General features: G+C 48.1%; 1 protein-coding gene across 5 annotated transcripts in view; it reads left to right on the top strand.

The window, feature by feature from the left end:
- Positions 1–27838, top strand: part of PLEKHM1 (pleckstrin homology and RUN domain containing M1) — a 52823-nt gene that overhangs the window by 8624 nt on the left and 16361 nt on the right. For all 5 annotated transcript variants that reach the window (XM_039476971.2, XM_074388779.1, XM_039476970.2 and 2 more), the window contains exons 3-7: positions 385–632; positions 3122–3748; positions 10570–10975; positions 22554–22824; positions 26835–27755. In XM_039476971.2, the coding sequence (XP_039332905.2) occupies positions 385–632; positions 3122–3748; positions 10570–10975; positions 22554–22824; positions 26835–27755 (2473 nt within the window). The remainder of the gene's footprint in view (positions 1–384; positions 633–3121; positions 3749–10569; positions 10976–22553; positions 22825–26834; positions 27756–27838) is intronic.

Raw genomic sequence — 27838 nt, 5'->3', positions numbered from 1 at the left:
AGCTGAGAAGCCCCACCCTTGTCCTAGATGGGTTTATCCAAGCTCCCATTGCTGCAGCTATGATGGAGCTAAATTTAAATGTAAGATTATATGGCTCTAAGTTCACCTGTTTGGTCTAAAAATCAAAAAGGGTCTACCCTGAAGGATATGTAAAACAACAATAACAATAATTATCTCTGGGCAGTATGTGTGATTTTCCTTTTCTTCTCTATGCTTTATCTTTCTTTGGTAACAATGTACTAATTTTGCAGAAGGAAGCTACAGACCTACCTATAGATGTGTGTGCACGTGGTTGCACGTGTATTTGGCAACAAAGAATTACACTCTAGGGAATCTCCATAGGATTTTCTGCTAAAGACCTGTGTTCTGTTTGACGTTGCCTAGGTCATCAAGAAGAAGCTGGTGGGATCCGTGAAGGCCTTGCAGAAGCAGTATGTGTCCCTGGACACAGTGGTCACTAGTGAAGACGGAGATGCCAATACCATGTGCAGCGCCTTGGAGGCTGTTTTTATCCATGGCCTGCACGCCAAGCACATCCGAGCTGAGGCCGGAGGAAAAAGGAAGAAAAGTGCCCACCAGAAGCCTCTGCCCCAGCCTGTCTTCTGGCCCCTCCTGAAAGCTGTCACCCACAAGTGAGCTTGGCTGGAGAAGTTTTGCTTTGGGGAGGATCAGCAGAGTGTGGGACCCTTGGCTTTTCCTCCCCAGCTATTCAGGAAGCCAGCCGAGATGCCCTGTGTTGTAGCATAGAGATAGGGTGAGGTAGGGTTGAAAGTGTCTTCTAGAAAGGTTTATCTCTAGGCCAAGCTTCCCAGCCAGTGTGCCAGCAGATCTGGAGACCCTCAGCACTCAGGCAAGAGCCTGTGGCTGCTTTGAGCCCTGGGACTGGTCGCCTTTAGCAGGAACAGCCTTTTTGCCACACTGGGGCAGAGTTACGTAGTTACAACGGAGTTTGTGTGGCCTGCAAAGCCTAAAGTATTTACTATCTTGTCCTTCACAGAAAACGTTTGCTGACCCTGCCTTAGATTGTTCGAACATCTGAGTTGTAAATCTTATCTCTTAAGGAGGTATGGGGTTATTTTTATTAAAGACTGGAATCAGGAAGGAGCATAGGAATAATCACCCTGAGACACTTGTCTCTGGCCTCTGTCTGGGCTTTTGAGCAAGTAGCTGGCACTGTGCCTCTAAGGACCACTAAATGCCGCCTTGAGCCCAAAGAAGCCTTGTCAGTTTCTGATCTTCCTTTGCATGCCGACTGCCACTGCCCCTTCTCAGGTTCCTCTTCTTTCCTGGGTAACAGTGGCTTTCTAGTTGTCCCCTTACCTCACTCTGTCTTTCCTTGAGTTTGTCATCTGCTCAGCATTTACTGAGCTGAAGCTCCTGGAGCTTACTCACTGAGCCTAGTAGAGTTCGGTCTGTATTCCCATGGGAGAGATAGAAACGCACAAGGGACTGTGGTAGCTCAGGGGAGGGGCATGTACATCAGACCGAGGCATTCCAGGACTGAGTTTGGTACACCTGGGGTCTGATCTCATGCAGAACATCTACCCTGCAGTCTGCGTGATTGTGGTCAAGTCACTTTTTTTTTTGAGACGGAGTTTCGCTCTTGTTACCCAGGCTGGAGTGCAATGGCGAGATCTCGCCTCATTACAACCTCCGCCTCCCAGCTTCAGGCAATTCTTCTGCCTCAGCCTCCCGAGTAGCTGGGATTACAGGCATGCGCTACCATGCCCAGCTAATTTTGTATTTTTAATAGAGAAGAGGTTTCGCCATGTTAGTCAGGATGGTCTCAAACTCCCCACCTCAGGTGGCTCGCCTGCCTTGGCCTCCCAAAGTGCTAGGATTCCAGGTGTGAGCCACTGCGCCTGGCCAGTCAAACCAGTCAAGTCACTTTTCTAAATAAAAATCTGTAGCCCCATGCTCCCAGATACTAGCCTAGGTCTGATTCACTAGGTTTGGGCTCCAGAATTTGTATCCTGCTCAAGTTCCCCAGGGATTCTGGTGGATGGCCTGGATGTGGGACCATTCCCCTGTGTTGCCTTATTGGTTTGATATTCAAGACCCTCTCTTTCCTGGCCTTGCAATCAAATCACCCACTCTTCCTCCACGTGCTGTCATTGGAGCTCTCCCTAATCCTCTTACAGGGTTGTTGATATCCTACCTTTTATGCCTTGTTTCATCAGTCTTTTGTTCCTGAGGGTAGGGAGCATGTCTTTACCCTGCATCTTCACCGCTCCAAGGATGTTGCACTTAGGGAGCTCTGACAGAATGCCTTGGATGAGCAGATGATGTCCGAGGCCCAGGGGTAGTTGGAATAAACATGGAAATTATCTTTTGCAATTCCAATCTCAAAAGGTTGGGGGTTATAGCTTAATATTTCTATATTTCTTTTTGAGATGGAGTCTCGCTCTGTCACCCAGGCTGGAATGCAATGACGCAATATCGGCTCACTGTAACTTCACCTCCCAGGTTCAAGTGATTCTTCTGCCTCAGCCTTCTGAGTAGCTGGGATTACAAGCGTGTGCCACTGCCACGCCTGGCAAATTTTTTTTTGTATTTTTAGTAGAGATGGGGTTTCACCATGTTGTTCAGGCTGGTCTTGAACTCCTGACCTCATGATCCACCCATCTTGGCCTCCCAAAGTGTTGGGATTGCAGGCGTGTGCCACCACACCCGGCTTTTTTTTTTTTTTTTTTTTTTTTTTTGAGACAATGTCTCACTCCTTTGCCTAGGCTGGAGTGTAGTGGTGCAATCTCAGCTCATTGCAACCTCTGCTTCCCAGGCTCAAGCTATCCTCCTACCTCACCCTCCTGAGTAGCTGGGACTACCTGTGCAAGGTACCACATCTGGCTGTTTTGTTGTTGTTGCTGAGATGGAGTTTTGCCCTGTTGCCCAGGCTGATCTCGAACTCCTGAGCTCAAGTGATTCGCCTGCCTTGACGTCCCAAAGTGCTGGGATTACAGGAGTGAGCCACCATATTTGGCTTAAAACACTATGATCCAAGAATTCTTCATACCTGTATCTATTTGCAGTGGTTATTCCTCGTTCCTGCTAACCAGGGGATAAAAGCACATCTCCATGATTTGGAGTAGTTTCTTGAAACACATGTGTTCTCCCTTTACAGACACATCATCTCAGAGTTGGAGCACCTGACATTTGTCAACACGGATGTGGGCCGCTGCCGGGCATGGCTACGGCTGGCCCTGAACGATGGCCTGATGGAGTGCTACCTGAAGCTGCTGCTGCAGGAGCAGGCCCGCTTGCGCGAGTACTACCAGCCTACCGCCCTGCTCCGGGACGCCGAGGAGGGCGAGTTCCTCCTGAGCTTCCTTCAGGGCCTCACGTCCTTGTCCTTCGAACTCTCCTACAAGTCTGCCATCTTAAATGAGTGGACGCTTACTCCACTGGCCCTGTCTGGGCTTTGCCCACTTTCTGAGCTGGACCCTCTCTCTACCTCTGGTGCGGAACTACAGCGGAAGGAGTCTCTGGATTCCATTTCCCATTCCTCAGGCTCTGAGGACATTGAAGTCCAGCACTCGGGTCATAAGATCCGGAGGAACCAGAAGCTCACTGCCTCCTCCCTCAGCCTGGACACGGCCAGTTCATCCCAGCTGTCCTGCAGCCTAAACTCTGATAGCTGCTTAGTCCAAGAGAATGGCTCCAAGAGTCCAGACCATTGCGAGGAGCCCATGTCCTGCGACTCAGACCTGGGCACAGCAAACGCTGAGGATTCAGACCGGTCTCTGCAAGAGTGAGTACCCTGCCCCCACTCCTTCCTACCCTCTCTCCTCCCTCTCTTCTTTCTTTCCTCTCTTCCTCCCTTTCTTCCTGTAGCATATGATTGTCTGTCACTGAACTCTAGTAGTAATTCAAGAAAGCCAAGGGAGACATCGCCTTCTCCAGGAATTGGAGTCGCTGGGAGCAGGCAACACAGGCAAAGTGGAGAGAGTGGACTTAGAACAGCTTAGCGTTGGTTTGGGCTCCAGCTCTGCCTCGGTGACTTTTAGCAAGTTACTTGGCCGAGTGCAGTGGCTCACACCTGAAATCCGAACACTTGGAAGGCTAAGGCAGGAGGATTGCTTGAGCCCAGGAGTTCGAGGCCAGCCTGGGCAATGTAGCAAGAGCCTATCTCTAAATGTAGAAATAATAATAAAATAAAAACAACAAAAAAGCAAGTTACTTAGTCACTACAAGGCATAGTGTAAAATATTGTTGCCTTCTTCTAGAAGGAAAGGAAGGAAACTAGTAGGTCAGAGCATATTTAAAACTTCCAACAAATAGATGAAACATAACGCACGAGTGTGACGTCACAGAAGACCCTGGGGACACAGGACCTGAGTGCTGTGTGTGGGAGGTGGTGGACAGGTCGGGACAGACAGGTGTGTGGAAGAGTACATGGGGCAGACGAACTTGGCTGGGGAGGGAACTGGGGCAGAGCCTTCTTCACACAGCCTTCTAAAATTTTTTTGCATAGATAATCCATTTTTATACAGTTAAAACAAATCTAAAATATGTATAGTAAAAGCCCTTCCCATCCTGTTCTCCCTCTACCCTGTTCTTTCCTCCCACTCCTACAACCATAATGATTAATTTCCTATATATTCTTCCAAATTTCTAATTGCATCTACCAGTATAAAGATTTTTTTTTTTTTTTTTTTTTTTTTGAGACGGAGTTTCGCTCTTGTTACCCAGGCTGGAGTGCAATGGCGCGATCTCGGCTCACCGCAACCTCCGCCTCCTGGGTTCAGGCAATTCTCCTGCCTCAGCCTCCTGAGTAGCTGGAATTACAGGCACACGCCACCATGCCCAGCTAATTTTTTGTATTTTTTTAGTAGAGACGGGGTTTCACCATGTTGACCATGATGGTCTCGATCTCTTGACCTCGTGATCCACCCGCCTTGGCCTCCCAAAGTGCTGGGATTACAGGCTTGAGCCACCGCGCCCAGCCCAGGCCAGTATTTAATGGGTGCTGGGGTCTTTGTTTCATAAATAACCTTGTGTATGCAGTCATTTAGTTCTGTGTAGGTATCTCTGGTCAGTAAACTTCCAGAAGCAAAACTGCTGAGCAAAAGGATAGATTAATATGGAGTGTTCACAGATAATTGCCCACTTATACACCACCAGGAATGTCCTTGTGTCTCAGCCTTGCCAACTGATGGTATTAGCAAACTTTTGGATATTTGCTCATCTGATAGGTGGAAAGTGGGAACTTTTTATTAAAAGCCTCCTTCAGTTGGTCATGTTCCGTCAGCCTGTGTTTGGGACGACCTTCTTTCCACTCCTCCTGCGCTCTCGCCTTGGTTCAGGTCCCTCCAGGGTTCTCACCCAGCATAGGAGGAGCACCAGCATTGGGTGGTGTAATGGACTGGGCTTGGAGCAGACCTAGTTTCCAGTCCTGTTCCACCACTTACAAGCCTAGGAAGGTCAGGCACATTGCTGACTCTTTCTGGGGCTCTGTTTCCTCATCTGTAAAATGGAGATTCCCTCGTGGGGCTGTTTGAGAATCAAATCAGATGCCTGTTAGTGAACGACACATAGGAGATTGTCTGGTGGGCCTAGAAATGGCTTCTGAGCACATTAGGTGGAGTTTTCAAATGTTAAATGGAGGGATTTAGATAGAATACGTTGGGGAGGAATAGTCTCTGCCTCCGGTGACCCCTGGGACCATGGCGTGACAGGCCTGCAGTGTGACCCAGGCACAGGGCATGACTTATGCTCACTCCCCTGTCTTAGCCCTTCCTGTGTGTCTGCCTCCTCTGCAGACCAGCCAGCCATCCTCTTGTCATGTGGCTCGCCTTTGTCTCATGTGTCTTGTGATTGGAAAATTCCAGCTTAAGGTCACTGAATCAGTAACCATCCTCTCTGCACAGGAAGTGTTGTCCCTGCTATTATGGGGAAATTGGAGGGAAAAGGGTCAGAATGTATAGACGCATACCGGACAGTGGCATGAGGAACTGGCAAACATAAGACACACAGAGGCACAAACGCCCAACCAGCACCAGCATTCATCAAGCTGGGCCTTGAAGTTAGTCCTTGAGCATCCACAGAGACCAGCATTTCTTGAAGTGTGTATTTCAAGGGTAAACTGTTCTCACCGACACTTTGAGTTCATTAAAGTTTTTACGTTATTTAAATATTTGTAACTTTAAATTAGAAATAAATTCCTTGTGCCTATCATTACATGTATAAAATCAAAACATCCACAAATTAAATGTAAAGAAAGTATAAAAGATACAACATTGAAAATGAAATTTATTAATATAAAGTGGTTCTGTTTAGCAGAAACCAAATTGCAGTTTGCCTAGTGAATAGAGGATTGACTGTCCTGAATAGCTCCTTCCGTGCAGATTGGATCTGTATTATAATAATCACTGAGTGCTGTTGGTATAGTCCAGAGGGTCTGAGTACTTAGTTTTAAGTACTTAGAATGGTCCTTGGTGCATAGGCATCAATAGTGCTCTATTGGTGGTATTGTTGTATTTTATTATGTTCTTATTTAATTTTATTTATTTATTTATTTGAGATGAAGTCTCGCTGTCACCCAGGCCAGAGTGCAGTGGTGTGATCTCAACTCACTGCAACCTCTGCCTCCTGGGTTCAAGTGGTCCTCCTCCCTCAGCCTCCCAAGTAGCTGGGATTACAGGTGCCCGACACCACACACAGCTAATTTTTGTACTTATAGAGAAAGGGTTTCACTAATGTTGGCCAGGTGAACTCCTGACCTCATGTGATGCACCCATCTCTGCCTCCCAAAGTGCTGGGATTACAGGCATGAGCCACTGCACCCAGGCTGGGTAGACATACGGTTTTTGTTTTTTGTTTTTGAGACAGAGTCTCGCTCTGTTACCCAGGCTGGAGTGCAGTGTTGCGATCTTGGCTTACTGCAACTTCCACCTCCCAGATTCAAGCAATTCTTTGCCTCAGCCTCCTGAGTAGCTGGGATTACAGGTAGCCGCCACCATGCCCAGCTAATTTTTTGTATTTTTAGTAGAGACGGGATTTCACCACGTTGGTCAGGCTGTTCTCGAATTCCTGACCTCGTGATCTGTCCACCTCAGCCTCCCAAAGTGCTAGGATTACAGGCATGAGCCACCACGCCCCACCATATGTTTTTAATTCTCTTAGTTATATACCTAGGGGTGGAATTGCTGGGTCATATGTACCTCTATGTTTAACTTTTTGAGGAACTACCAAATTGTTTTCTGCAGTAGTTATATCATCTTACATTCTCACCACTAATATATACAAGTTATAATTTTTCTACATCTTTACCAACCCTTGTTATTTTCTGTCTTTTTTATTATAACCATCCCAGTGGGTATAAAGTAGTATCTCATTGTAATTTTGATTTGCATTTCTCTTTGACTAATGATGTTGAGTATCTTTTCATGTGCTTATCGAACATTTGAATATCTTCTTTGGAGAAATGTATGTTCAGATCCTTTGCCCATTTAAAAATTTGGTTGTGGCTGGATGTGGTGGCTCACGCCTGTAATCCAAGCACTTTGGAGGCCAAAGCGGGCGGATCACCTGAGGTTGGGAGTTCAAGACCAGCCTGACCAACATGGTGAAACCCCGTCTTTTAAAAAAATAAATAAATAAAAATTTAAAAATTTGGTTATTTTTTATTGTTGATTTGTAAGAGTTCTGTATATATTCTGGATAATAGGCCCTTCTATATAATTTAAAAATATTTCCCCCCATTCTGTGAGGTGTTTTTTTTGTTTTTTGGTTTTTACCTTCTTGATAGTATCTTTTAAAACACGAACGTTTTTTATTTTTGTTTGAGATAGCTCTTACTCTGTTACCCAGGCTGGAGTGCAGTGGCACAATCTTGGCTCACTGTAGTCTCTCCCTCCTGGGTTCAAGCGATCCTCCTGCCTCAGCCCACCAAGGAGCTGGGATTACAGGCGCCCGCCACCACGCCTAGCTAATTTTAGTATTTTTAGCAGAGATGGAGTTTCACCATGTTGGCCAGGCTGGTCTCAAACTCTGGGCCTCAGGTGATCCACCTGTCTTGGCCTCCCAAACTGCTGGGATAACATTTATTTATTTATTTATTTATTTAGACAGAGTCTTGTAGTGTCACCCAAGCTGGAGTGCAGTGGTATGATCTCAGCTCACTGTAACCTCCATGTCCTGGCTTCAAGCAATTCTCCTGCCTCAGCCTCGCAAGTTGCTGGGACTACACATGCCCGCCACCACGCCTGTCTAATTCTTTTTTTGTATTTTTAGTAGAGGTCTGGTGTTGAACTCCTGACCTTATGATCCACCCACCTCGGCCTCCCAAAGTGCTGGGATTATAGGCATGAGCCACCGTGACTGGCCAATTTATTTTTTATTCCTTGCTTCTGGTGTAGATCTCACATCTAAGAAACCATTGCCTAATCCAAAGACATGAAGTTTATACTGCCCTTTCCCTCTAAAAGCTTTAAGCTTTTAGCTCTTACATTTAGGTCTTTAATCCATTTTGAGCTAATTTTTGTATATAATGTGAGATAGCAGTCTAGCTTTTTTCTTTTGCATGTGACCTACTCACTTATCTCAGCACTGTTGTTGAAAAGGCTATTCTCAGGCCGGGCGCGGTGGCTCACGCCTGTAATCCCAGCACTTTGGGAGGCCGAGGTGGGTGGATCACGAGGTCAAGAGATCGAGACCATCCTGGTCAACATGGTGAAACCCCGTCTCTACTAAAAATACAAAAAAATAGCTGGGCATGGTGGCGTGTGCCTGTAATCCCAGCTACTCAGGAGGCTGAGGCAGGAGAATTGCCTGAACCCAGGAGTCGGTGGTTGTGGTGAGCCGAGATCGCGCCATTACACTCCAGCCTGGGTAACAAGAGCGAAACTCCGTCTCAAAAAAAAAAAATAAGAAAAGGCTATTCTCTCCCCATTATAATGTATTGGTGTCTATGTTGAAAATCAGTTACTTTTTTTTTTTTTGTAAACAGAGTCTCACTCTGTCGCCCAGGCTGGAGTGCAGTGGTGTGATCTTGGCTCACTACAACTTCCGTCTCCCAGATTCAAGCAATTCTCTGCCTTAGCCTCCTGAGTAACTGGGATGACAGGTGCCCACCACCATGCCTGGCTACTTTTTGTATTTTTAGTAGAGACAGGGTTTCACCATCTTGGCCAGGCTAGTCTTGAACTCCTGACCTTGTAATCCACCCACCTCGACCTCCGAAAGTGCTGGGATTACAAGCGTGAGCCACCAAGCCTGGCCAAAATCAGTTACTTATACATGTATGGATTGGCCACCTATTCTTGACTATAATGTCTTGAAATGTTGTTTGGGGTTAAGATGGTATAGGTAAGAGCAGAGCTCACTGGGAAGAAAATCAGGTAAGCAACTTGGATTCTAAAATCCTCATTTCCTTAAGCCCAAATTAAGGGGAGCTTCATGTGTCTTCTGGACCCAGTCCAAGCCATCAGGGCAGATACATGCAGGCTTTTGGGCCTCAAACAGCCTGTGGCCATCTGAACCTGCATTTGCTCAGGCTGATTTTCATTCGCTTAGACAGCCTGTGGCCATCTGAACCTGCATTTGCTCAGGCTGATTTTCATTTGCTCAGACAGCCTGTGGCCATCTGAACCTGCATTTGCCGGTGACATGCTCCACTGGTTTTATAAGCAGAAGAGATAGCAAACAGGTTTATTTTCAAAATGGAGCTTGGCTCCTCAGAAGCCTCAGGAGAGGGAGGAGCAGTTGCTAGTCAGTGCACATTCCAGAAGGCCCAGAGCATGTTTCTGTGCAGTGTTTATGTGTGAGTGTGTGTGTGCACGCACATGTACCAAGGCAGTGACATTTGCTCCCTGTGGCCCCAGGAAGCACCACGGAGGAGACAGGGAGTGGCAGTCCCACCATGGAGAGTGAGCAGGAGCACATCTCGTGTGTACTCATATCCACCCTCACACACCTGCTGTACACTGAGCTCCAGCAGCAGTTTCTGGGGATGTGAGGCTTTGCTGTCTCCACACCCAGTCCAGCTCTGACGGGACCAGCCTTGCGCCTCCCCCAGCTCTGCTGTCCCAGTGCCTGCCCAGGAACAAAGGATGACCTGGCTTAGGAAACCTGTTAGCTCTCACTTCTCCTAGTCCCTGCTCCAGGGCACAAGAGTCCTGTGCGCCTCAGCTCCCTGTGCTGCAGAGGAGGCCTGTTCTGAGACTCTCTGTCCCCGGAGGCTCTGCTGCAGACTGTGTTTGGGGAAAGGATGGCCCACACAACCGGGTGTTTGGCTGAGCAAGCTCTCCGGGCCCACAGCTAGCCTACTCAGAATGCCAGCAAGTCCCCATTCACACCAAGTCCTCTTTGTCTTCTGTGGGAGCTTCTTCACCTGATGTCCTGGGCTCCACAAATCACCTGTCCACCCAGTCTGCCTAAATCCTGGCCAGGAAGAAAGTGGTGGGAGTGTCAGAGGAGGACTGTGTGAGGGCAGTGCAGTGGATAATTAAGAGGGTGTGGGTTGTTTTAAATCATAAAACAGCAGTTTTACCTTCTTTCCTCTACCCCAGTAGCCTTGGGCGTTGTCACAGACAACCTGTCACACAAGTTTCTTTGTTTAAAAACTTCTAGGGTATTGTTGGAATTCAGCAAAGCCCAGGTAAACTCTGTGCCAACCAATGGACTAAGCCAAGAAACGGAGATCCCCACACCACAGGCCACTCTCTCCCTCTGTGGCCTCGACACCAGCACACACGTGAACTGTGAGGCACCTGCAGAGCCCCTTCCTGCCCAGGCAGCCTCTGGAACTCAAGATGATGTCCACCCGCAGGAGCCGCATCCCCAGTCGCTCAGCACCCTGCACTTAGAGCAGCTGGGCACTGCCCAAGCTGCCCCTGCAGAAAGCGCCGCAGGCCAGCAGCCTTCTAGTACTGTCAGCGAGACAGCCAGAGCAGTGGGCCCAGGGAATGGCCCGCAGAAGGCCCCGGCTCATGATGGAGCTGGACCGAAGCTGGTAGTTTCCTCACCCACCAGTCCGGTGAGTAGTGCAAGCCATTTGAGGCGCGGTCTTGGGAAAAGTCAACTGACACAGGGTTTCCCCAGCTAGCGACCCCAAGTGGTCTCTGCCTTCTCCCTGTTAGCCTTCCTCTCCCTGTGTGGTGACAGTGTTAATAGCATCGTGATGGTGGGGCTCATGTTTCTTGACTTGTGAGCTGTAGATGTAAGCCAGGCACTGGGCTGATCACTTCCCATTTGTATCTCTTGTCATTTTCATGTCACTCTGTGAAGATCATTCTCATCTGACCACAGTCTGAGATCTTTAACCACTACCACTCACCAGCGTAAGTTTAACCACTACCACTCACCAGCATAAGTCCTTGGGCAAGCCACTTCAGCTCTCTGAACCTTCATTTCCTCCTTAGTACTCGTTATTATTAAAATTTTTTTTTTTTTTTGAGATGAAGTCTTGCTCTGTTGCCCAGGCTAGAGTGCAGTGGCACAATCTCTGCCCACTGCCACCTTCGCCTCCTGGGTTCAAGTGATTCTCCTGCCTCAGCCTCCTGAGTAGCTGGGATTACAGGTGCCCACCACCACGCCCAGCTAATTTTTGTATTTTTAGTAGAGATGGGGTTTCACCAGGTTGACCAGGCTGGTCTCAATCCACTTGCCTCAGCCTCCCAAAGTGCTGGGATTACAGGCATGAGCCAATGAACTCAGCATATTAAATTAATATTTTTATAAAATACTGGGCCTTGAACATACTCACTTTGCAGCATGACCCAGGTTTTAGAGCTGTACTGTCCAATATGGCACCTACCAGCCACGCGTGGCTGTTAAACTCTTAAAATGTAGCAAGTCCACGTGGAGATGTGCCATGTGAAATAAGTGCTGGATTTCAGCAACTTATCGTGATAAAAGAATAGAAAATACCCCTTTTTAGGCCGGGCATGGTGGCTCATGCCTGTAATCCAAGCACTTTGGAGGCCAAGGTGGGCAGATCACCTGAGGTCTGGAGTTCAAGACCAGCCTGACCAACATGGTGAAACCCCGTCTTAAAAAAAAAAAAGAAAATCTCCCTTTTTAATGGATTGTGTGTTAGAATGAAAATATTTGGGGGCTAGGCATAGAGGCTCACACCTGTAATCCCAGCGCTTTGGGAGGCCAAGGAAGGAGGATTGCTTGAGCCCAGGGGTTGGAAACCAGCCTCGACCAACAAAGTGAGATTCCGTCTCCACAAAAAAGTATAAAAATTAGCTGGACCTGGTGATGTGTGCCTGTAGTTCCAGCTACTGGGGAGGCTGAGGTGGCAGGATGGCTTGAGCCCAGAAGGTTGAGGCTGCAATGAGCTATGGTGATTGCACCACTGTATCCCAGCCTGGGTGACAGAGTAAGACCTTATCTTTAAAAAAAAAAAAGATTTTGGATATATTGGGTTAAATAAAATATATTATTAAAATTAATTTCACCTATTTCTTCAGCCCCAGGAGATCTTGAGAACATGTGCCATACTTTTAAATGTGGCTACTAGAACATTTAAAATTATATATGTGGCTCATACTATTATTTCTTTTTTTTAATTTTTAAAATTCTTTTATTTTTTAGAATTATAAGCTTTAGCTCATATTGTATTTCTATTGGACAGTGCTGTTCTAGAATAAGCCAGTCCAGTCATGTACAGTGGCACAGGCCTATGGCCCCAGCCAGTTAGGAGGCTGAGGCAGGAGGATTCCTTGAGCCCAGAAGTTTGAGGCCAGGGACAACATAGTCCCTGAGGGAAGCCAGCCCTGGACATCTCTTTGAGAGAAGCCCAGAGTAGAGGCCTGAAAACTACTGGCCCAATGAAGCCCAAGCCAAAGACTGAATTTGAGCTCTTTTGTCTTTTCCATTTCTTCTTCTTTGGCCTTTGCAGTTTCCCAAAGTTATTGATGTGTGGGTAGGAAAAGTATGTGTGTGGTATCTGCCCCTGCTGCAGTTCAAGCCCCAGCGGCCTAGCCAGCAGGATGAGGGGAAGCAGTTGCTCTAGAATACCGGGGCTATGTCCAGAGAAGGTCCCCAGGAGAGGGAAGAGATGGTGAGGGTAGGGCTGGTGCTGCTGTGATGGGAGAGAGAGTAAATACCTTTACAGGCTTAGGTGCCTCCGACTATTTCTGTTTCAAAGCATCAGAGTTGTTTTGTTTTGCTTTGTTTTTTCTTGAGATAAGGCCTTGCTCTGTCACCCAGGCTGTAGTGCAGTGGTGTAATCATGGCTCACTGCAACCTCACTCAACCTCCCATCCTCAAACAGTCCTCCCACTTCAGTCTCTGGAGTAGCTAGAACTACAGGTAGAGCCAACATGCCAAGCTATTTTTTTTTTTTTTTTTTTTTTAGAGACAGGATTTCACCATGTTGCCCAGTCTGGAGTGATCCTCCCACCTCAGCCTCCCCAGGTGCTGGGATTACAGGCTTGAGCTCCCATGCCTGGCCTGGCTTCATAGTTAAACCACACCATGGAGAGCGAAAGAGGGTCATGAAAAGCAGAGGCAGAGATTTGTATGCTTGTTCCCACAAGGACACAAAGCCGCGAGTGTATCCCTGCTGCGGTCTGGGGCTCAGGGTGGGGTCTAGCCTTGCTTTTTCAGCTCCATTCATGCTCTTCTCTCTGGGCAGTAGCTTGTAGATCAGGGGTGTCCAGTCTTTTGGCTTCCCTGGGCCACACTGGAAGAACAAAAATTGTCTTGGGCCACACATAAAATACACTAACCCTAATGATAGCTGATTAGCTTTAAAAAAATCAAAATTTTTTTCATGATGTTTTTTGGGTTTTTTTGGTTTTTGAGATGGTGTTTCGCTCTGTCACCCAGGCTGGAGTGCAGTGGCACGATCTTGGTTCACTACAACTTCCACCTCCTGGGTTCAAGCAATTCTCCTGCCTCAGCCTCCCAAGTAGCTGGGATTATAGGCACCCACCACCACGACTGGCTAATTCTTATACTTTTAGTAGAGACAGGGTCCTACCATGTTAGCCAGGCTGGTCTTGAATTCCTGACCTCAAATGGTCCAGCTGCCTCGGCCTCCCAAAGTGCTGGGATTACAGGCATGAGCCACCGCACCTGGCCAAAAATCTCGTAATATTTTAAGAAAGTTTATGAATTTGTTTTGAGCCACATTGAAAGCTGTCCTGGACCGCATGTGCCTCTGGGCTGTGGGTTGGACAAGCTTGCTCTAAATCATATGACTCAGGATGGAGCCAGAGCCATGGAATAGACAGGCAGAGGCACCCCACCCCCTTTTTTTTTAACGGCTTTATTGAGACAGAATTCAAATAGTATACAATTCACCTGTTAAAGTATAATACCATGTTTTTTAGTATATTCATACAGTTGTGTAATCATCACCATGGTCTAATTGTAGAACACTTTTATCCCGTATGGAAGAAACCTTCTACCCATTAGCAATCACTCCCATCTCTCTCCCTTCAACCCCTGGTCACCACTAATTTACTTTCTATCTTTATAGATTTTTCCATTCTAGCCATTTCATAGAAATGAGATTATGTAATGTGTGACCTTTTTTGTTTGGCTTCTTTCATGTAGCATATGTTTTTGAGGTTCATTCATGTTGTGGTGTGTATGAATACATCATTCCTTTTTATAGCTGAGTAGTCTCCCATTGTATATTTCACTGTATGGCTATGTCACTTTTTATGTATGGTTGCATCAACTGATGGATATTTGGGTTATTTCCACTTTAGGCTATTATAAATAATACTGCTACAAATATTCATGTATAAGTTTTTGTGTGGGCATATGTTTTTGATTCTCCTGGATGCATAACTAGGAGTAGAATTTTCGGATCATATAACTATATTTAACCTTTTGAGGAACTGCCAAACTGTTTTCCAAAGCAGCTGCCCCATTTTATATTCCCCATATCCTCACCAACAGTTTGTACTGTCTAGTTTTTTGTTTTTTTTTTTTTGGAAATGGAGTCTTGCTGTTGCCCAGGCTGGACGGAGTGCAGTGGTGCAATCTTGGCTCACCGCAGCCTCAACTTCCGGGACTCAGGTGCTCCTCCCGCCTTCGCCTCCTTAGTAGCTGGGATGACAGGCTCATACCGCCATGCTTGGCCGATTTTTTTGTATTTTTTATAGAAACGAGGTTTCACCATGTTGCCCAGTCTAGTTCTTTAAATAGTGTATATTCTGGATTCTAGACCCTTACCGATACATTATTTACAAATATTTTCTCCATTCTGTGGGTTGTCTTTTCACTCTTTCAATGATATTGTTGCCAGCAACCTTTTAATTTTGATGTAGTCCAATTTATCTAGTTTTTCTTTTGTTACTTGTCCTTTTGGTGTTAGTATCTAAGTACTCATTACCTGATCCAAGGTCACAGAGATTTACTTCCATGATTTCTTCTTAGAATGTTGTCATTTTAGCTCTTACATGTGAGTCTGTGGTCCATCTTCAGTTAACTTTTGTGTATGAAGGATGTAGATACCGAACAGAACCAGCACCATTTGTTGAAAAGGATGCTCAGGCATCCTGTCTTGCCAAGGCCTCAAAGCTGATGGGACAGGGTAACATCTCGGCTCACTAAGCTTTGATCCACTGGCCTCCTTGCAGCCTGAGGTTGGAAGGAGTCCAAGCGAGCTCCTTTCAACCTTAGGCTTCTTTATTTAAATTTTTTTTTGAGGCAGAGGCTCACTGTGTCACCCAGGCTGAAGTACAGTGGCGCGATCTCAGCTCACTGAAACTTCCGCCTCCCGGGTTCAAGTGCTTCTCATGCATCAGCCTCACAAGTAGCTGGGATTACAGATACCCACCACCGCGCCCAGCTAATTTTTGTATTTTTAGTAGAGATGGGGTTTCACCATGTTGGTCAGGCTGGTCTCAAACTCCTGGCCTCAAGTGATCTACCTGCCTCAGTCTCCCAAAGTGCTGGGATTACAGGCATGAGCCACCATGCCTGGCCCAGCCTCAGGCTTTTATGTTTGCTGTTCCTTCTTTCCCAACTTGCTACATTGTTATCTCAGCCTTCCCTGACCAGACCCCCATAGCTCAAAAGCCATCCCCAGTGACGCTGTGTCCCATTCATCTGCTTGACTTTGCTTATAACACTCATAATTACAGTATATTATCTTTTTGTCTCCTTGTTTATTTTCTGTCTTCCTTACTAGAATATTAGCTCCATGATACAGAGCACCAGGCCTATTCACTTTTGTATTGTCAGCACCAAGCACTGTACCTGGGAGAGAGTAGGCATCGGTGAATAGTCCTCAGACTCCCAAGAGATTCTTGAGATACCAACTTCTAAGTTTATTTTGTTCCCCCATCCCAGTATAAGGCTGTTTGGAATGGTTCTTTTTCTTGGTATGTCCAGCAAGTGCCTGGCCCAGAGTCATACAAGATAAGGGAATAAATCATGACCATCCCAATATCTTTAATATAAAATAACAAAGGTGAATCAAGGGGCCTAGAAGGAAGGAGACAAATGTGAATTTTAAGATTATGGACGTTCAGACTGGGCATGATGGCTCACGCCTGTAATCCCAGCACTTTGGGAGGCCAAAGCGGGCCATTAAAGTGTATTGTCAAGCGGACAGAGTGGTCAGGTTAGCGTGATCATAGCAGGCTCTGCCTCTGTGCCAGCTACAGGGGACTCTGATTGCTGGAAGGTTGCTTAGGGAATGTCACATGTAAGCACTTGGTGCTGTCTGATGTGAGAACCTCGGGTCCTGCTGCCGTCCTGTGTCCATCTCACCGGGGAGTTGTGGATGCATTCACTGCTCATTCAGTAGGTAGTCACCAGGTACCACTATATAGTCTGCCAGCTTACATGGGCCTGCTGGGCTCCTGGCCTGTGGACGGTGCCAGGCTGTGCCCTGCATGTCTACCTCTGTGGTCCTCATCTTTCTATGCTTCTGTCAATTAGCCATGTACTTTTATTTGATGTTATTTGTGGGGAGATGTTGTGGTCACTGTCAGGTTTTATGGTACAGAGACCCATTCAGTCTTTCTCTTTAAAAAATTGATTTTTAATTCATTGAACACAAAGCATCTACTATAAGCCAAGCACCACGTTAAGTGCTAGGGGTAGAGTGATACAACAGGACAGACAAGGGCCCTTTGGGGACAGATATTAGATTAGACAAATGATTATCCGCATCATAATTATACTTGTGCTAAGCCCTAGGAAAGAAAGGTACAGGGAGTAGGGGGCTCTCAAGGGTGACGCATGTCTGGGATCTGGGGGCTATGAGTTCATTTCAGTTTAACTCCCAGAGGGCAGTGTGAGTTCTAGGACTTGGTCTTAATCACTGTTCCCATGGACCACCTGCCTATGGTACTTGGTTCCCCTCTCACAGTTATGAGTACAGGCAGTTCCTTTGCCTGGCATGATGAAGACAAGCTAGACAAAGTCTCATCCTTCTGAAAGTGGCCTGGAGACCATGTGTCTCACTCCTCAGCCACACTCCTCTCTGGGATTCAGCTGTTATATATGGTGTCATGAAGTCTTTAGTAATGCAAGGTGGCATTCTTCTGCCTTGGGTACCTGGTGACAGTTGTGGCTGTGCTATAGATCCTTAGTCAATGATGATTTCCCTCCACTGTTAAAGGGCAGGGTACTGCCCAGACATGAACCCTGAGTGAGCGGGTTGTAGGAAGGTGGTGGGGAAAAAAGGAGAGAAGGAAGCCAGGTGCCGTGGCTCACGCCTGTAATCCCAACACTTTGGGAGGCTGAGGCAGGCTGATCACCTGAGGTCGGGAGTTCGAGACCAGCCTGGCCAACATGGTGAAACCCTGTCTCTACTTAAAATATAAAAATTAACCGGATGTGGTGGTGGGTGCCTGTAATCCTAGCTACTCAGGAGGCTGAGGCAGGAGAATTGGTTGAACCTGGGAGGTAAAAGTTGCAGTGAGCCAAGATCATACCACTGCAGTCCAGCCTGGGTGACAGAACAAGACTCCATCTCAAAAAAAAAAAAGAAGAAAGGAGAGAAGAGAGACACAATAGTGTCCATGCATGTACTCTCTCTCATACCCTCTCTCCCCTCCCCACCCACCTGGGGCACACAGCCTCAGAGCTCTGTCCAGGCCCATATGCAGAAGTGCCGAGGAACCTGCATTCTCACTGTTTTTCCCTGTTGCTTAAGAAAGCAAAAGGCTACAATCAGAAGGGCAAAAAGAAAAAAAAAAAAAGAAAAAAAAAGGTGTTTCCTAGTTTCATTTCCTGGCAGCTGTGATCAACAGACTGTGTCTGAACATGTCCTAGTAGTCTCTTTACTCACAGGAAAAAGAAGCCCTCACCAGTGAATGTCCATAAACTTTTGTTTGTTTTTGAGACAGATTCTTGCTCTGTTGCCCAGGCTAGAGTGCAATAGCTCCATCGATCTCAGCTCACTGCAACCCCTGCCTCCCAGTCTCAAGCAATTCTCATGCCTCCGCCTCCTGAGTAGCTGAGATTACAGGCATACACTACCACACCCAGCTAATTTTTATATTTTTAGTAGAGACGGGGTTTCACCATGTTGTCCAGGCTGTTCTCAAACTCCTGGCCTCAAACAGTTTTCCTGCCTTGTCCTACCAAAGTGCTGGGATTACAGGCATGAGCCATCATGCCCAGCCTGAACATCCATAATCTTAAAACTCACACTTATCTCCTTCGTCCCAGGCCCATTGGCACACGTTTGTTATTTTATGTTAAAGACATTGGGGTGGTTTTGATTTATACCCTCATCTTGTACAACTTTGAGCCAAGCACTTGTTGGAGATACCAAGAAAAAGAACCATTCTAAACAGCCTTATAGGTACTAGAAGCAGCATAAGCACAGAATATCGTGGGATCCCAGTCGGGGCCTAACCCAGGTAGGGATGGGAAGGGTGGAGGCTGGGTGAGAGAAGCTTCCAGGCAAAGGTGATGGATGTCCCCAGAGCTGAGTCTTCAGGGATAGTACTATCTCCTGTCAGGGCTATTCGCAGGGGCTGGAGATCACATGACTTCCCAGGTATATGTGAGGCTGCCCGGATAGCCACATGGTTGCTGGGGAGCTGTTTCTCCTGCCCATTTTCCTCAGGGAGGTCCCCCAGGTCTTGATGACCCACGCAGGCTTTGCCCAGAATCTAGTCACCAGTGCCTTGACTGACACATCATGTGCCACTGGGAGGGGGAACCACCTGACAGTTCTGAGGGCCCCATGGAGGAGGCCCTGGGGACCTAGTTCTGTGAGCTGCCCCCCAAGCGCCTGAGTCAGAACTTGCCACCCTTGGCTTTAGAAGTTGTGTAGCATCTGAATGGATCCAGCTGTCCAAACCCGCCCTTCCCTGATTACAAAGCAGGTATGCAGTCTTGATTCAGGGACTGGAAAGAGCAATGTCAGGGTCAGGTTAGTGGCACTTAACAAAACATCAGGGCTGGCCGTACCACTGTGTGACTCAGTTCCTCTGTGTACACAGCCACTTAGCATAGCCCAGCCAGCTTCCTTGCCTCTGCTCTTCCATGCTCAGGCACAGAAAGCCAGGGAGGAATTGAAATACTGGAGAAAAGGAACTAGAATCCACTCCCACAAGCCCATTCACCCCAGGTGCTCCCCGCAACCCCATCTCTCCCAGCCAGTGAGCAGCTTCAGATTCAAGAGAGAACAATGAAGGGATGGTGCAGGGCCTGGCTGCCTGGGGTTGCAGGGGCCTGCGCAGAAGTGAGTGGCAGAGGCAGCCAGTGAGGACCCTGAGACCTGCTCGCCAGACCTCCCTCATCTCAGACCTGAAAGCAGGGCTTAAAAACCCTACATACTGGGACAGCTAGATACCCACATGCAAAATAATAACACCCCTTCCTCACACCTTACACAAAAACTAATTCAAAGTGGACCAGAAACCTAAATATAAGAGCTAAACCTCATAGCTCTTGGCAGAAAACACAGAAGTAAATCTTTGTGATACTGGCGTAGGCAAAGGGTTTTTAAGATACAACACCAACAACACCACAAACAACAACAAAATAGACTTCAACAAAACCTGGACTTCATCAAAATTAACAACTTATGTGCTCCAGAGGGCACCAGCAGAATAGTGAAAGCACATCACAGAATTGGGAGAAAATATTTGCAAATCCTAAATCTGATAAGGGTCTCATATTCAGAATACATAAAGCACCTTACAACTTAGATTAGTTCCTAGGGCCAGCATAACAAAGTACCATACATGGGATGATTTAAAACAACACACATTGCTGGGCGGGTAGCTCACACCTGTGATCTTAGCACTTCGGGAGGCCAAGGTGGGTGGATCACTTGAGTCCAGGGGTTCAAAACTAGCCTGGGCAATATGGTGAAACTCATCTCTACTAAAAATATAAAATACTAGCTGGGCGTGCTGGCACATGCCTGTAGTCTCAGCTACTCAGTGGGGCTGAAGTGGGAAGATTGCTTGAGCCTGAGGGGTCAAGGCTGCAATGAGCTCAGATTGCACCACTATACTCCAGCCTGGGCAAAGGGCGAGACCCTGCCTCAAAACAAAATAAAACAGGCCAGGTGCCATGGCTCACACCTGTAATCCCAACACTTTGGGAGGCCAAGGCAGGTGGATCATCTGAGGTCAGGAGTTCAGGACCAGCCTGGGCAACATGGTGAAACCCTGTCTCAACTAAAAATACAAAAATTAGCCGGGCGTGGTGGTGCGCTCCTGTAATCCCAGCTACTCGGGAGGCCAAGGCAGGACAATTGCTTGAACCTAGGAGGTGGAGGTTGCAGTGAGCCGAGATTGCGCCATTGCACTCCATCCTGGGTGACTGAGCAAGTTTCTGTCTCAAAACCAAAACAAAACAAAACTGATATTTATTCTCTTGAAAGTTCTGGCGGCTCCTTCTGGAGAGTCTAAGGAAGAATCTGTTCTCGCCTTTCTCCTGGGTTTTGGTGTTGCAGGCGCTCGTTTGCATTCCTTGGCTTGTAGACGTGTCACTCCGGTCTTCTCTCTCCACTGTCACACATGGTCTTCCTCCATGTCTCTGTCTTCACTGGTGTTCTCCTCTCTTTGCGTGTCTTTTCTCCTCCTCTTATAAAGACACCAGTCGTACTTGATGAAGAGCCCTTTCCACTCCAGCATGACCTCATCTTAACTAATGACTTCTGCAAAGACTGTATTTCCAAATAAGGTCACATTCTGAGGTACTGGGGGGGAGGGTAGAATTTCAACATGTCGTTTGTGAGGGGGGCCACAATTCAACCCACAACACAACACAACAAAAAAAGCCCCATTTTAAGACAGACAATGGATTTGAGTAGATTTGAGTGGATTTGAATAGACTTCTAAAGGAGAGAAATTGGAGCCCTCATACGTTGCTGATGGGAATATAAAATGGTGCAGCCTCTTTGGAAAACAGCTTGGTAATTCCTCAAGAAGGGAGACAGAGTTACACGTGACCCAGCAAGTCTACTCCTAAGTATATACCCAAGGCAGTGAAACATATGTCCACACAAAAACTTGTGTATAAGTGATTGTAGCAGCACTATTAATAATAGACAAAAAGGAGAAAAAACCCAACATCCATCAGCTGATGAGTGAATAAGCCAAATGTGGTGGATCCAGACAATGGAATATTATTTGGCAATAAAAAGGGATGAACACTTATACATGCTTGTATAACGTGGATGCACCTTCTTTCTCTTCCACCAAGAGAAAGAAGCCAGGCACAAAAGGTCACGTGTCATATGGTTCCATCCCTGTGAGATGTCCAGAACAGGCAGATCTATAGGGACCGACGGTACATGAGTGGTTGCCTAGAGCTGGGAGTGGCCGGGGGAGATGACAATGGCTAATGGGTATGGGGTTTCCTTTCTGGGTGAGGAAAATTTGCTCAACTTAGATGGTGGCAATGATTGCACAACTGTGTGACTAAGCCAAAATGCTTGAATTGGACACTTTATTTATTTATTTATTTATTTTTAGAAATGGGGTCTCATTCTGTTGCCCCGGCTATTAAGCACTGGAGGGCAGTGGCGCGATCATGGCTCACTGCAGCCTGGACTCCCAGGCTCAAGCAGTTCTCCCTCCTCAGCGTCCTCAGTAGCTGAGACTACAGGTGTGCCATCACGCCCCGCTAGTTATTTTTTGTAGAGATGGGTACTCACTATGTTGCCCAGGCTGGTCTCAAACTCCTGGGCTCAGGTGATCCTCCCACCTTGGCCTCCCAAAGAGCTGGGGTTACAGGTGTGAGCCAGCATGCCTGGCCAAATTATATACTTTAAGTGGGTTAATTTTAGGATATATGAGCCATATCTAAATAAAGACTAAAAAAAATTTTTTTAGGCTGGTCACAGTGGCTCACACCTGTGATCCTAGCAGTTTGGGAGGCCGAGGCAGGTGGCTCACCTGAGATCAGGAGTTTGAGACCAGCCTGGCCAACATGGTGAAACCCCTTTTCTACTAAAAATACAAAAATTAGCTGGGCGTGGTGACGGGTGCCTGTAATCCCAGCTACTCGGGAGGCTGAGGCAGGAGCATCACTTGATCCCTAAAGGCAGAAGTTGCGGTGAGCCATGATTGCAGCATTGCACTCCAGCCTGGGCAACAGAGCAAGACTGTGTCTCAAAAAAACAAAACAAATTTTTAAACAAATAACTTCTTTCCCAACAGAAAAACAAGAGCTGGATCTCGGAAGATGACTTCTACCGGCCTTCCCAGGAGCAGCCCCAGGAGAGTGCTTCAGACCATCCCGTAGCTTCTTCCAGGGGGACTCGAGAGTCAAAGCCTGGTCTCCACAGGCATTTTTCTCAAGGACCAAGAAAAAGCTGCTCCCTGGGGGCATTAGACCAAGTGTGTGTGCCTTCCCCAGGAAGCAGGCAAGCCAAGGCAGCCCTGGCACAGGGCCATAAGAGCTTCCGGGTGGTTCACCGCAGGCAGATGGGTAGGTGACCAGGAGGGTCCCGGGTGGGGCCCATGGGCAGGGACCAGGCCTTTCAGAAGGCAGCTGTGAAGTCCTGTTTTCCATTGCCAGAGGGACAGTGTGTTCCACGGTATTATAAAACCTCATTGTAGAATGTCATTTTAATCGTGCTCAGTCATTCAGGGAAGCATTTCAGGAAAAGTACTATATTGTCTCAAAACTGCCTACATGGACAAAAATATTGTTTCACTTGTCAAATAGGAAAATATTTTCCCTGAAAGCTACTCTGTGCAATTTATGATTATAGAGAACTCTTGATTCCACCTGTAGCTCAGAGCAAATCAAGCCCCATGAAGCCCCAGGTGTTTTAAATGGGCCTTCCAAAGGTCTTTACTCTCAGTAGTTGGTTTAGGTAACAGCTCTGGGGGGCTTGATCAGATCTGCTACTTGTTTTGTTTGTTTCTTTGTTTGAGATGGAATCACCCTTTGTTGGCCAGGCTGGAGTGCAGTAGCACAGTCTTGGTCCACTGCAACCTCACCCTCTCCTGGGTTCAAGGGATGTTCCTGTCTCAGCCTCCCAAGCAGCTGGGATTACAGGTGCCCACCACGACACCTGGCTAATTTTTGTATTTTTAGTAGACACTGGGTTTTGCCGTGTTGGCCAGGCTATCTACTATTTGTTTAATGTCCTCCAGCGCTTCCTTTTCTTTTTTGGAGACAGAGTCTTGCTCTTCCACCCAGGTTAGAGTACAGTGGTATGATCTCAACTCACCGCAGCCTCCACCTCCTGGGTTTAAGTGCCTCAGCCTCCCCAGGAGCTGGGATTATAGAAGTGTACTGCGACACCCAGCTGATTTTTGTATTTCCAGTGGAGTTAGCGTTTTGCCATGTTGGCCAGGCTGGTCTTGAACTCTTGGCCTCATGTGATCCACCCACCTTGGCCTCCCAAAGTGCTGGGATTACAGGTGTAAGCCGCCACACCCCGCCTCTCCACTGCTTTTACAGCAAGGCCAGCTTGATCTCCACACACTGAAATTTCAGAAAGCCTTAAATAACCATAACCAAATTTTTCTATAACCCTCATGATGGGTTTTCTCTTCAAAACAAACAAACAAAAAAAGTAAGCTCCAGAATCTGTCTCTCTCTCTTCTCATTTTCTGTTGGCAGAGAAATCTGCCAAGCTTAGGGGGCCCTGGCATGGGTAGTCCTGGTGTGGGTCATGTGGGTAGAGCATGATCTCCGGCTGGCTTCTGTTTTGTCTATCAGCCTGTGTGATGGCTGTGGTCTCTAACCTGCCAACGAAGCTGTACTTCAGGTCTAGGCCATCAAGTTTCCTGAAGGATGGGAAACCCCTGTACAATAGTGTGAAATCTCCAAGCCTGTTCCAAGCTGGTGGAGTGAGAATTGTATGTCCTTTGGACACCCTGATTGTTGTCACACCCCAGGGAGCAGGGAGCTTTCTGCAGCCTGCTCATTCATTCAGCAAATACTGAGCCTCTGTGCTGTGCCAGATACTGTTCTAGGTGCTGGGGACATAGCAGGAAGCAAAGCAATGTCCCTCTCTTCATGAGATTTAGATTCTAATAGGGCAGATAAGAAATAAAATTAACCAGTAAGCATAGTGTGTGGTCAGGTGGTAATAAGTGCTATGGAGGACAGTAAATCTCTCCCTCTCTGCGGAGGTACAGAGTAGACCATTGCATGTAAGATAGCCAGAGAAGCTCTCACCAATAAGGGGAGGTTTGAGGAGACTTGGGAGGGAGGGAAGGAGGCATGAGGTATGAACCTGTTTCAGGCAAGGAGAACAAATGTAAAGACTCTGCACCAGGGTTGCACTTGACTTGTCCAGGGACAGTGAAGACCAGAGCGTCAGGAGAGAGAAGATGGGAGCGGGGTGACGAGCGATGAGGTCAACCTGATGAGGTCTGTGGGCCACCTGAAGCACTTTGGCTTCTGCTAAGGGAGATGGCAGCCACTGTGGAGTTTTGGGGCAGAGAGACATGCTCTGACTTCCCTTTAAACAGGTCATCATGGCTCCTATGTTGAGGGACTGTCGGGGACAAGGAGGGGAGGTTGTTATCACAAGCCAGGCCAGAAATGACAGTGAGTGGGGTACTGCTGGGGAAAGGCAGGGATTTCGGATGTGTATGGAATGCAGAGCCAACGGGATTTGCTGACATAGGCTGTGAAAGAAAGAAAACCTAGAGTAACACCAAGGTTTTTTTTTGTTTGTTTGTTTGTTTTTTTGAGACAGAGTCTCACTCTGTCACCAGGCGCCAGGCTGGAGTACAGTGGCACAATCTTGGTTCACTGCTCCCAAGTTCAAGCAATTCTTCTGCCTCAGCCTCCCGAGTAGCTGGGACTACAGGCGCATACCACCATGCCCACATAATTTTTGTATTTTTAGTAGAGACAGGGTTTCACCATGTTGGCCAGGGTGGTCTCAATCTCTTGACCTCGTGATCCACCCGCCTCGGCCTCCCAAAGTGTTGGGATTACAGGCTTGAGCCACCGTACCCAGCCGACACCAAGGCTTTTAGCCCAAGTAATTGGAAGGATGAATTTTGCCATTTGATGAGACGAGGACCGTTCAGGAAGAAGCAGGTTGGCAGCAGAAATTCATCCTGGGCTTGTCAGCTGAGATCCTAGTGGACATGCATGGCACAGATGGATATATGAATCTGGATTTCAAGAGCAAGGGCCAGGCTGGAGATAAAAATTGGGAGCTAAAGCCTGAGAGCAGGTAGATGATTGGGAAAGTGGCGCCCACAGAGAAGAGACCAGGACCTGGTACTGAGCTCTGGGCACTCCAACCTGAGAGGCCATGGGGAGGAGTGAGCCACTACCACGCCCAGATAATTTTTGTATTTTTAGTAGAGCCGGCGTTTCACCATGTTGGCCAGGATGGTCTCAATCTCTTGACCTCGTGATCCACCCGCCTCGGCCTCCCAAAGTGCTGGGATTACAGGCTTGAGCCACCCCTACCTTGAGACAGAAGGGTAGGGGTGAGGGCTGAGGAGTGGCCTTGGGGGTTGCCAACAAGGAGGACATCGGCTGTCTCAGAAGTAGCGTCAGTGGAATGAGGGGACAGAAGCCTACTTGGAGTAGGTTCCAGAAGGAATGGGAGCAGGGAAACTAGAGACCAAAAGTGTTTGTTTTTTGGCAGACGGAGTCTCACTCCTCAGTTGACCAGACTGGAGTGCAATGGAGCGATCTCAGCTCACTGCAACCTCTGCCTCCCAGGTTCAAATGATTCTCCTGCCTCAGCCTCCGCAGTAGCTGGGATTACAGGTGCTCACCACTACACCCGGCTAATTTTTGTATTTTTAGTAGAGACAGGGTTTCACCATGTTGGCCATGCTGGTCTCGAACTCCTACCTCAAGTGATCCACCCACCTCAGCCTCCCAAAGTACTGGCGTTACAGGTGTGAGCCACCGTGCCGGGTCAAGACCAAGAGTTTTGATAGCTGCTCAAACAGGTTTTTCGTAAAGGGGCCCAAGAAACATGGTGGTCATTAGGGAAGTACGTGGAGACGAGAGGTGTTTCTAAAGATGGGAGAAAGAATAGCGTGCGTGTGTGCCAGTGGGAGTCACCCCACAGAGAAGGAAGAAAGCAGCGACAGAGGAGAGGGGGACTGCTGGAGAGATGTCCTTGTCCTTGAGTAGGTGGCGGAGGGAGGACCTCCTACACAAATGGTGGGTTTGGCCTCAGAGAAAGAAGCACACTCGGTTCATCCTTGGCAACAGGAGGGAAGGGGCGGGTGGAGGGAGCAGGGCATGTGGAGGTGATCTTTTGGTTGCTTTTATTTTCTCAGTGAAATACAGGATGCAAGAGCAGCAGGGGAGGATGTAAATGGGGATGTTCCCATCCAGTTTGCAGGGTCCCATGTGACAGTGCCCCATGGCTGGCCTGCGTTCTGGGGACAGTCACCGTCCACACGCACTGCAGGGCATCAGACAGCAGAGGTTGTCTTGAGCAGAACAGAGACAGGCCTGCTGTCTAATGTGCCCCTTTTTGCCTCTGCCTCCAGGACTGTCCAACCCGTTCCGGGGTCTCATGAAGCTAGGCACCGTGGAGCGGCGGGGGGCAATGGGCATCTGGAAGGAGCTCTTCTGCGAGCTCTCCCCGCTGGAGTTCCGCCTCTACCTGAGCAACGAGGAGCGCACCTGTGTGGAGAACTGCTCCCTGCTGCGCTGTGAGTCTGTGGGGCCGGCCCACAGCGACGGGCGCTTCGAGCTGGTCTTCTCTGGCAAGAAGCTGGCCCTGCGCGCCTCCTCCCAGGACGAAGCCGAGGACTGGCTGGACCGGGTGAGGGAGGCCTTGCAGAAGGTCCGGCCTCAGCAGGAGGATGAGTGGGTGAACGTGCAGTACCCAGACCAGCCTGAGGATCCCCCCGAGGCGCTCCAGGGTGGCTGCCCCTCTCGGTCGGACCTGCTCTCAGAGCCTGTGGCCCTCCAGGGCACACGGTTTGACTGGTCGTCTGCCCAGGTTCCAGAGCCAGACGCCATCAAGGAGTCCCTGCTGTACTTGTACATGGACAGGACCTGGATGCCCTATATTTTTTCCCTGTCCTTGGAGGCTCTGAAATGCTTTCGCGTCAGGAACAATGAGAAGATGCTGAGTGACAGCCACGGCGTGGAGACCATACGGGACATCCTGCCGGACACGAGCCTTGGGGGCCCGTCCTTCTTCAAAATCATCACGGCCAAGGCCGTCCTGAAGCTGCAGGCCGGGAACGCTGAGGAGGCTGCCCTATGGAGGAACCTGGTCCGCAAAGTCCTGGCATCCTACTTAGAAACGGCTGAGGAAGCGGTGACCCTAGGCGGGAGCCTGGACGAAAACTGTCAGGAGGTGCTGAAATTTGCCAACCGGGAGAACGGCTTCCTGCTGCAATACCTGGTGGCCATCCCCACAGAGAAAGGCCTCGACTCCCAAGGCTGCTTCTGCGCAGGTGCCAACTTGCTCTGCTGCCACCCCCAGCCTGTCAGCCTCATTCTGCCTCCTGCGGGTTCCTGATTTAGGCTCCCCACCCTT

Source organism: Saimiri boliviensis, chromosome 17 (assembly GCF_048565385.1).
Source record: "Saimiri boliviensis isolate mSaiBol1 chromosome 17, mSaiBol1.pri, whole genome shotgun sequence".
NCBI lineage: Eukaryota > Metazoa > Chordata > Mammalia > Primates > Cebidae > Saimiri > Saimiri boliviensis.
The sequence above is the reverse complement of the archived record's forward strand: the minus strand, read 5'-3'. Positions and strand labels throughout refer to the sequence as shown.